Here is a 10652-nt window from a genome sequence, read left to right as displayed (position 1 = left end):
CATGCAAATGAGGAGCCCCGCGATTGGCCGAAGGAGCAATATCCCCCCCCCCAGCCCCCCAACACCCCCCCTCCAAAGTGAGCAACACCCAAGGGGGTTTCTTGGCTCCCCATGACGGCCGGGCACCCAATTAACCCCAATTAACGCACGATGGGGAAATGGAGCTGATGGCGCCTTTTTGGGGTGGGGAGGAAATGGACCCAAATCCCTCGGATCCGAACGTCTGTCCTCAGCTTTGCAATCATCACCAAACCCGGCTCTGCCCGTCAGCTGCCGGGCAAATGACGGCTAATTACTTCGTTAACGAGTCCACCCGAATACGCCCAATGGCGGCTGCCCAGGTTGGCTCCAAAGGGGCCGAGCCTGCGTTCATTAACAAAACCACTCATTAATTACCGTCAAGGCCCAAACAGAGTTGGCAAAAGGCTGAATAGCATAATTTATTGCCTGCTAATGAGTGACGGAGCGGAACAATGGGAACTAGGAGCAAATCCTGGTTGCCCCGTGCACAAAATATGGCTTTTTTTTCACCATAAATGCATGAAATCAACCCGGGGAGCCGCAGGATGGCGGCCCTGAGGCTCTGCTCCCCTTCGTTTGCCCTCATTAAACCAAATTGATCCACGTTTGTCCTTCCAGTCCATCAGCGTTGATCCCAGTGGATCCAAACTCATTCTCCTCGTTTACCCACGTTCGTCTCCATTCGCCCTTCTGACGTGCCCAAATTCGCCCTCCTCACGCTTCTAATTAACCCGAACCCGTCCAATTAACCCAAACCCATCCAATTAACCCAAACCCGTCCAATTAACCCAAACCCGTCCAATTAACCCAAGTTTAATCCTCCCGATTGACCCAACCCCCCCCCCCAACGCTGCCCCCCCCATCCCCCCTATCCCCCCCCCCCCAGACCCCTGCCCCCATCCCATGTGTCGCAATGGGGTTCGGATGGCAGCCGTGCTTCCAGTCACCCTGGCGGAAGCAGCAGCAGCAGCAGGAAGATGGGAGGAACTCGTTATGCAATTAAAAGCTGCTCGTGGCCTGGCAGTAAAGCCGCGCTGTGCTGATCTCTGATTCCTCACCCAAACAAAACCTCCCCTCTGAAATCCCCTCTGCTCCCAGCGGCGCAATGCCAGCAAGGCTCCCCTCCATGCACTTCCCACATCAAGCCAGGAATCCTTGCTTCATCCACAGCTCTGACGGCGTTGGGTTTGGGTTCGACAGCGGGGAGGAGCGGATGGGTTCGGTTTAAAGGGGGGCACGGGGACGAAGCCCCCAGAGCAGCAAGAAATGGGGATGCAATGCTCATGGGTTCGGTTTAAAGGGGGGCATGGGGACGAAGCCCCCAGAGCAGCAAGAAATGGGGATGCAATGCTCATGGGTTCGGTTTAAAGGGGGGCACGGGGACGAAGCCCCCGGAGCAGGGATGCAACGCTGAGGTCGTCCTTAGTGGGGTTGATCCACGGGCATCCACCGATTGGTTTTAATGGGAGCACAGGGGGAGGTTTGTGGGCTGGTAGGGTGGATGCGGAGGGAGCAGCCCTGCGAGGAGCCCAGCTTGCCAAATTTGTGCTCTCACCACCCATAGCACCGCAGGGAAAACCCACACCCTGACTTCTTATAGGGAAAAACCCATTGCAGGCAATGTTGTGAAACCTTGCTGTGCAACCCATTTACCAGCACTGGGAGAAGCCCCAGCTCAGCAGGATGCTCGGATGGGCTTTGAGGCCCATGGGGGCGGCCTTCAGGTCCTTCCTGACCCCTTTTAGGATTCGGGGCTCCCTCCATTCCGTGACCATAAGCAGAAAACCCACAGCTTCCAGCTTCCACCCCATCAACCAAAGCGCGGCTCCTCAGCCGCCCCTCACCCCCGTGGGTCCGCAGAACCCATTAAGGGGGCATTAATTAAAGCAATAAAAGGGGGCCGCATGGAGCTGAGCGCGGGGGAAATCCCTGCTGATGGATGAAACGGAAAGAAAAGCACCGAAAAATAATAATAATGAAAAAAAAAGAGGTACTGAAAGGAGCCAGGAAAGGAGGAGCAGAGCTGAGCTGTGGGGCCTGCGGGGCTTTTATGGCCACAGCATCGCGGTGGCCGTGGGGAGGAATTCCCAGCTTCTGCGTGCAGATTTGGGCTCTGACGTGAGCAGAGCTGAAAGCTTTGGAGAAAACGAATGATTTCTTGTATTTAAAGGGAAAGAATTTATTTAGGAGAAAATGGCAGCGTCCAGCTTCGGGCATTTGGGCCAAGGCGCCTCTTGGTTTCCCTCTGTGCCAATGCAGGGAAGGCCAGCACAGCCCGAGTGATGGGATGCTCCACATTTGGGATGGATTTACATCTTTTCGGATGGGTTTCCACCTGGAGATGCCACTGTCGTCATTGCAGGGGATGATCCAGGTGGGATTCCGTCTGGAGAAGCCACCATCACGACCAGAAGGGACATTTTGGATGGATTTCCATCATTCTGGATGCCACCATCACAACCAGAAGGGACATTTTGGATGGATTTCCATCTCTTTGGATGCCACCATCACAACCAGAAGGGACATTTTGGATGGATTTCCATCTCTTTGGATGCCACCATCACGACCAGAAGGGACATTTTGGATGGATTTCCATTTTGGATGCCACCATCACAACCAGAAGGGACATTTTGGATGGATTTCCACTTTGGATGCCACCATCACAACCAGAAGGGACATTTTGGATGGATTTCCATCATCTTGGATGCCTCCATCACAACCAGAAGGGACATTTTGGATGGATTTCCATCTCTTTGGATGCCACCATCACAACCAGAAGGGACATTTTGGATGGATTTCCATCTCTTTGGATGCCACCATCACGACCAGAAGGGACATTTTGGATGGATTTCCATCGTTTTGGATGCCACCATCACAACCAGAAGGGACATTTTGGATGGATTTCCATCGTTTTGGATGCCACCATCACAACCAGAAGGGACATTTTGGATGGATTTCCATCTCTTTGGATGCCACCATCACGACCAGAAGGGACATTTTGGATGGATTTCCATTTTGGATGCCTCCATCACGACCAGAAGGGACATTTTGGATGGATTTCCATCTCTTTGGATGCCACCATCACGACCAGAAGGGACATTTTGGATGGATTTCCATTTTGGATGCCACCATCACGACCAGAAGGGACATTTTGGATGGATTTCCATTTTGGATGCCTCCATCACGACCCGAAGGGAAATTCCAGGTGCCCTTCCATCATTTTCCACACTTCCTTCCCGTAGCACAGCAGGGTGAGGCTCCCTCTGTGCCTCCTGATGATCACATCCCACGAATGGGCGGCTCGTGCTCGAAGCAGGTGAGTAAAAAGGAAAACAACAGAAAAAGCAAAGACAAAAGAACCCAACGTGAGCTCAGCTGCCACTTCCCCTTCTTATGACACCACTGCTCTGCTTTCTTCCGGGCTGGACTTTTTTTTTCCCTTCTTAAGCCAGGGTATAAAATGGAAACTGATCTCGGCAGGGAGTCGCCTGCCTGCTGCAACCATGGCTGCGATGGGTGGTGAGTGGTTCCCCCTCGGGGTTACGGCTTCTCTCCTTCCTGCTTTCCTCCAGCATCCCTTCGGCGTCGCCTCCTCAAGGCCCCGACCCCAAAGCTTCCCGTCTCTCTGCTCTGTTTTACGACCCCATAGAGTTCAGGTATTTGGGGTTGGCACGTTGGATGGGATCCCCACTGTCTTCCCACAGTGTTTAGGGTTACTGTGTTGGGTTGGATGGAGATCTCTTGCCCCCCAGAGAAGATCTTTGTCTTCCACATCACCCCACAGCCTTTAGGTCTGTCACGTTGGATTGGGATGGAGATCTCTTGCCCCCCAGAAAGGATCTTTGTCTTCCACATCACCCCACAGCCCTTAGGGTTGTCACGTTGGGTGGGATGGAGATCTCTTGACCCCCAGAGAAGATCTTTGTCTTCCACGTCGCCCCACAGCCTTTAGGGTTGTCATGTTGGATGGGACGGAGATCTCTTGACCCCCAAAAAGGATCTCCTTCATCTTCCACGCCACCCCACGGTATTTGGGGTTGGCACGTTGGATGGGATCTCCACTGTCTTCCCGCAGTGTTTAGGGTTACTGTGTTGGGTTGGATGGAGATCTCTTGACCTCCAGAGAAGATCTTTGTCTTCCACATCACCCCACAGCCCTTAGGGTTGTCACGTTGGATGGGAAGGAGATCTCTTGACCCCCAGAGAAGATCTCCATGGTCTTCCACCTCACCCCACAGCCTTTAGGGTTGTCATGTTGGATTGGGATGGAGATCTCTTGACCCCCAGAAAGGATCTCCTTCGTCTTCCATGCCACCCCATGGTATTTGGGTTGGCACGTTGGATGGGATCCCCATTGTCTTCCCACAGTGTTTAGGGTTCCTGTGTTGGATGGGATGGCGATCTCTTGACCCCCAGAGAAGATCTTTGTCTTCCACATCACCCCACAGCCTTTAGGGTTGTCACGTTGGATTGGGATGGAGATCTCTTGCCCCCCAGAGAAGATCTTTGTCTTCCACGTCGCCCCACAGCCTTTAGGGTTGTCACGTTGGATTGGGATGGAGATCTCTTGACTCCCAGAAAGGATCTCCTTCATCTTCCACACCACCCCACGGTATTTGGGTTGGCACGTTGGATGGGATCCCCATTGTCTTCCCACAGTGTTTAGGGTTACTGTGTTGGGTGGGATGGAGATCTCCTCACCTCCAGACCTCCTTTGCTTCCCACGTCGTCCAAAAGAATTTGGGGTTGGTTGGATTGGGATGGAGATCTCTTGACCCCCAGAGAAGATCTTTGTCTTCCACATCACCCCACAGCTTTAGGGTTGTCACGTTGGATTGGGATGGAGATCACAGCTTTTAGGGAGGGATGGAGGCCTCCTGATCCCTAAATGAGATCTCTGTCTTCCACAGCACCCAAAGGTGCTCGGGGTCACCGCGCTGGGTGGGATGCAGGGAGCTCAAAGCCGCATCAGGACGCTGCCCTTCGGGGAGGCTGGGGCAGGGATGGCGTTGGATCAGGACAATTAGCGCCACTTTCCCGCATCCATTTCAGCCACGCTTTTAAGGCAGCCCTGCTGTTAACCACGCTAATTACAGCAGCCGCTCTCTAATTACCTCGCATGACCATCATCAGCACCTCCAGGAAAGCGAGGCTGATCCTACAGCTCTGAGAAATCGCCTCCAGGGGAGCAGCCCTGGGCTCCAACCTCTGCCCATGACCTCGGATTGGGGCCGGTCCAGCCGGGCTCCGCTTTCAACACAGGTTTATCCCAAGAATGAAGATGACTCACGATGCTGTTACAAAAGATATCGGCTTTTATTTTTTTGTTTGCTTGGGTTTTTTTTTTCTTCCTCCTCCTCTTCTTCCTCATCTTCTTTGCCCAGAAAGAAACTGGAAAAGAAAATGAAAGTAGAACAAGAAAAAAACAACCCAGGAGCTCCCTGCTGGGGTTTTTGTTCGCACTTCTGTCCCTTACCTTCACCTGCACGGTCTCTTCCTTCTGCACCGCAGATCCGTGTAAGATCACGGCTTACAGGTGTAAAATCCCTCTGCGCCACCCCTCCTCCCTCCATCGTGCCACCCACCCTTGAGGGTTAAAGAAAAGAATGGGATAAATGGCCGTGACGGGGAGGAGGCAGCGGGCACAGCCGTCTAGCCACCTGAATCGCCTCCCTTTCCTCGCACGCGGACGATGCTTAATTACCGTCCCTCGTTAGCCCTCTTCCGAACGCTTCTCCTACTGGGACTCGCCAGCGCCAAGAGGTTCCCGTGCTTCCCTGAGTATTGCCTCCGTGACCGGGACTACGAGGAGCTGCTGGGCATCGTGAAACACGGGCTGGAGCCCACGAGGCGCCCGTCCGACGTGGTCGTGGTCGGGGCTGGGATCAGCGGGCTGACGGCGGCCAAGCTGCTGCGGGACGCCGGCCATAAGGTGAGGGGTGGCGAGTTTTAGGGGATGGGGTGCTGGAAGCAAAGGGTTGTCAGCAGGGAGAGGGAAGACGTCGATTCTGGGGGGGGGGGAAGGGGGGATTCGATGCGTTGCTGGGGGATCAGTGCATTGCTGGGGGGTCGATGCATTGCTGGGGGGGATCTGGGGGGATCAATGCACTTCTGGGGGGGATCAATGCATTTCTGGGGGGATCAATGCATTGCTGGGGGGATCGATGCATTGCTGGGGGGGATCTGGGGGGATCGATGCATTGCTGGGGGATCGATGCACTGCTGGGGGGTCAATGCATTTCTGGGGGGATCGATGCACTGCTGGGGGGGTCAATGCATTTCTGGGGGGGATCAATGCATTGCTGGGGGATCAATGCACTGCTGGGGGGTTCAATACACTTCTGGGGGGGATCGATGCACTTGTGGGGGATCAATGTATTTCTAGGTGGAATCAATGCATTGCTGGGGGGATCGATGCATTGCTGGGGGATCGATGCATTGCTGGGGGATCAATGCATTGCTGGGGGATCGATGCATTGCTGGGGGATCGATGCATTGCTGGGGGATCGATGCATTGCTGGGGGATCGATGCATTGCTGGGGGATCGATGCATTGCTGGGGGGGATCGATGCATTGCTGGGGGGATCGATGCATTGCTGGGGGGATCGATGCATTGCTGGGGGGATCGATGCATTGCTGGGGGGATCGATGCATTGCTGGGGGGGATCGATGCATTGCTGGGGGGATCGATGCATTGCTGGGGGGATCGATGCATTGCTGGGGGATCGATGAATTGCTGGGGGGAATCAATGCATTGCTGGGGGGAATCAATGCATTGCTGGGGGGAATCAATGCATTGCTGGGGAATCAATGCATTGCTGGGGGATCAATGCATTGCTGGGGGGTTCAATACACTTCTGGGGGGGATCGATGCACTTCTGGGGGATCAATGTATTTCTAGGGGGAATCAATGCATTGCTGGGGGGGATCAATGCATTGCTGGGGGGGATCAATGCATTGCTGGGGGATCAATGCATTTCTAAGGGGAATCAATGCACTGCTGGAGGGATCAATGCATTTCTGGGGGGCAATCAATGCATTTCCAGGTTGGCTTGCTGGAAGAACCCCAAAACCCCCATTTGCCATCTGTACCCTTTCCAGGTGACCATTCTGGAAACCAGCAATAGGGTGGGAGGGAGGATCAGGACGTACCGTGAGAAGGACTGGTACGTGGAGCTGGGAGCCATGCGCCTGCCGAGCAAGCACAGGTGAGCTGCAATCCTCCGTCCTTCCCAGGGCTGGTTTTTTGCAAGTCACGACCCCAAAATTTGGGTGAGATGCCACCAGTTGGGCACCCAACCGTTGTGTGAGGGAGAGGATGGAGCCAAGCAGGGCATGAGCCAAAATGCTGTGGGAAGAACCCGTGGGGCGCCCCGAACTCAACATGGCGTGGGATCAGAGCCCTCCTTCTCTTCCAGGAGAAGGAATAAATCTCTTTGGCTCTCTCCCACCAATTCTGCATTAACTCTTGCTCCCCGTGGCATCCTTGCGGGTCTCTCCTTTCCCTGTGCACTGAGGCAGCAAAAATACAGAGGTCGGAGTGCCTGGAATACCCAAAATCTGTGCTTAAAAGCCAAAGCTTTTGGTGGCTGCGCCGACGCCATTGATGCAGAGACGTCCTCCAATGCCAAAATCAAACGTGGGTGCATTGAGGTTCCCAATAGGAAAATGCCCATTCCAGGCTTCTCTGTGAGGCTTCAGCAGCGCTTCCCACCTCCTCTGCTCCCTTCCAGGTTGGTGCGTGAGTTTATAAAGCAGTTTGACCTGAAGCTCAACCCGTTCCACCAGACGGATGACAACGCCTGGTATTTTGTGAACGGCATCCGAGCCAAAGTGGCAGAAGTGAACAGAAACCCAGACATCCTGAATTACACACTGAGGCCGGCAGAGAGGGGAAAAAGCGCCAGCCAGCTCTACAGGGAAGCCCTGCATTCGGTAGGAGGCCATGGAGCCGACCCAGTTGGCCTGGGGTCACCAGGGCGAGCCAGCAGGAGGAGCTCGGCCCCTCACCAAACCCCACGCTGGCACCTCAGGTCCCACAGAACAGAATTTCATTGGGAAACGCTCTTCTTTTTGGTGCCTCCTCGACTCCATCAATATTTATTTCCTCTGCAGGCTTTCAAGGAGTTCCAGACCATGGATTGCAAGGAGTATCTGGCTAAACACGACTCCTTCTCCACTAAGGTAATGGGCGATTCGTAGGGGTGATTTCTTGCCATCCAGCTGGTGGAGAGGGGGCAGATTGGGTCCAAAATTCCCACTTTGCTCATTCTGAGATCCGCCCGCCTCGATTGGAGGAGGCACCGATCCACGAGGGCTGCATCCCGATGGATCCAAGCGGATCAGGGCACAGATTTTGGCTGGGGGTCGACGCTGCGCTGAGGCGATGACTTCGGGCCCCGACTTCTTCTTGGATTCTGTAGGAGTATTTGATTAAAGTTGGGAATCTGAGCCGGGGAGCTGTGCAGATGATTGGAGATCTGCTCAACGAGGAGTCGGGCTTTTATCTGTCCTTCCTCGCCTCGCTGTGGGATTTCGACATCTTCTCTCATGGGGAGAGGTGAGACATCGTTTCTTATGCGGGGAGGTGAGACATCGTTTCTTATGGGGGGAGGTAAGACGTTGTTTCTTATGGGGGGAGGTCAGGCATCGTTACTTATGGGGGGAGGAAGGCATCGTTTCTTATGGGGGGAGGAAGGCATCGTTTCTTATGGGGGGAGGTGAGACATTTTTTCTTATGGGGAGGTCAGACATCGTTTCTTATGGGGGGAGGAAGGCATCGTTTCTTATGGGGAGGAGGTGAGACGTCATTTCTTATGGGGGGAGGTGAGACATCGTTTCTTATGGGGGGAGGTGAGACATCGTTTCTTATGGGGGGAGGTGAGACATCGTTTCTTATGGGGGGAGGAAGGCATCGTTTCTTATGGGGAGGAGGTGAGACATCGTTTCTTATGGGGGGAGGAAGGCATCGTTTCTTATGGGGAGGAGGTCAGACATCGTTTCTTATGGGGGGAGGAAGGCATCGTTTCTTATGGGGGGAGGAAGGCATCGTTTCTTATGGGGGGAGGTGAGACATCGTTTCTTATGGGGGAGGAAGGCATCATTACTTATGGGGGGAAGAAGACATCGTTTCTTATGGGGAGGAGGTGAGACGTCGTTTCTTATGGGGGGAGGTGAGACATCGTTTCTTATGGGGTAGGTGAGACTTTTCCTGCAGAGCCTCCCTTGGAGCTGCTCTACAAAACGCAATGAAATAGGAAATTTTAGCGTCGTTCCAATGCCCGAATGGAACGTCCTCCCTCGGAGGGTCTCTCCGGGAGGGATTTTACCACTCAAACCCCTGCAGGGAGTTCAAAACCCGACGCTTTCCCTTCTTCTCCTCCCTTCCAGCTTCGACGAAATCACGGGAGGTTTCGACCAGCTGCCCAAAGCCTTCCACAAAGCGCTGCCGGGGGTCGTCAGGCTCAATTGCACGGTGGAAAAGATCATGACGAAGGGAGGGAAGGTGAGGGTGTTCTACCGCGCTCCGGATACCCTCGCCCCCAGCATAGAGACTGCAGATTACGTCCTCGTCACCTCCTCGGCCAAAGCCACCAGGCACATCCAGTTCTTCCCACCTCTCTCCCCTACCAAAAACGACGCCCTGCGCTCCATCCATTACGCCAGCGCTTCCAAAATCGCTTTGGCTTGCACCGAGAAGTTCTGGGAGAAAGACGGCATTCGAGGAGGGCAATCCATCACCGACCGCCCCTCCAGGTTTATCTACTACCCCAACCACAACTTCTCCAGCGGGGTCGGGGTCATCCTGGCCTCCTACACCTGGAACGACGACGCCGAGTTCCTCGCGCCTTTAGCGGATGAGGAATACGTGGATCTGGTCCTCCAGGACCTGGCGGACATCCACCAGGTGAGCAAGAGTTACCTGCAGTACGCCTGCGACCGCTACGTGATACAGAAGTGGCAGCTGGACAGGCATTCCCTGGGAGCCTTCGCTGCCTTCACGCCCTACCAGTTCACCGATTACTCGCAGGCCCTCTTTGAGCACGAGGGCAGGGTGCATTTTGCGGGAGAGCACGCGGCCCAGCCTCACGCCTGGATCGACACCGCCATGAAAGCCGCCGTGAGGGCGGCGAGCAACATCCACGACGACAGCGAAACCCAAAGCCTCCGCCTCGGCCCCCCGGAGGGCGGCGGGGAAAAGGGGGAGCTGTGAGCTGGCTGGGGTTGGGGGTTGCAATGTTCTTTGGGTGAGTTCAATTCCCTTTCCATGAAGATTCGGCCAGCAGCGCGTTGGCAGGAAAGGTGTTAAAGGAAAATAATTGGGGGGGAAAAATAACACGTCCTCATATGGGACACTGGCAGCTTCCTGATCCAACGCTCGGGAAAGGGGGGGATGACTGAAAGAGAGCCGACTGCACGCAGGTTCTGCGGCCTCGACGCAACGCAGCGAGTCGCAGTTTGTGCAGGGAATGGCTCAGGTGGAATAAAATCATCCTTTCCCACTCTCTCGCTTCTTTCGCGCCCCCGTCTCCCCATAGAGAGGGGTCTCGTGGCGGATATTTCATCCCACCTCCCTTCGGCCGTGTAGGAACTCATCAGCTTTCATCAGGCTCCTCCTCCCCTTCCAGAGT

At 54.7% G+C, this 10652-nt stretch overlaps 1 protein-coding gene across 1 annotated transcript; it reads left to right on the top strand.

Moving 5' to 3' along the window:
* Window positions 1–5713: 5713 nt before the first annotated feature.
* On the top strand, window positions 5714–10234 carry IL4I1 (interleukin 4 induced 1; the record flags this gene model as incomplete). The annotated part of the gene is made up of 6 exons (XM_079547994.1): window positions 5714–5953; window positions 7123–7229; window positions 7755–7956; window positions 8137–8205; window positions 8445–8581; window positions 9412–10234. The coding sequence occupies 6 exons, from the start codon at window positions 5714–5716 to the stop codon at window positions 10232–10234; spliced, it is 1578 nt and encodes a 525-aa protein (XP_079404120.1).
* Between the last annotated feature and the right edge of the window lie 418 nt (window positions 10235–10652).

The sequence above is a fragment of the Tetrao urogallus genome, assembly GCF_951394365.1.
Source record: "Tetrao urogallus genome assembly, chromosome: 37".
NCBI lineage: Eukaryota > Metazoa > Chordata > Aves > Galliformes > Phasianidae > Tetrao > Tetrao urogallus.
The sequence above is the reverse complement of the archived record's forward strand: the minus strand, read 5'-3'. Positions and strand labels throughout refer to the sequence as shown.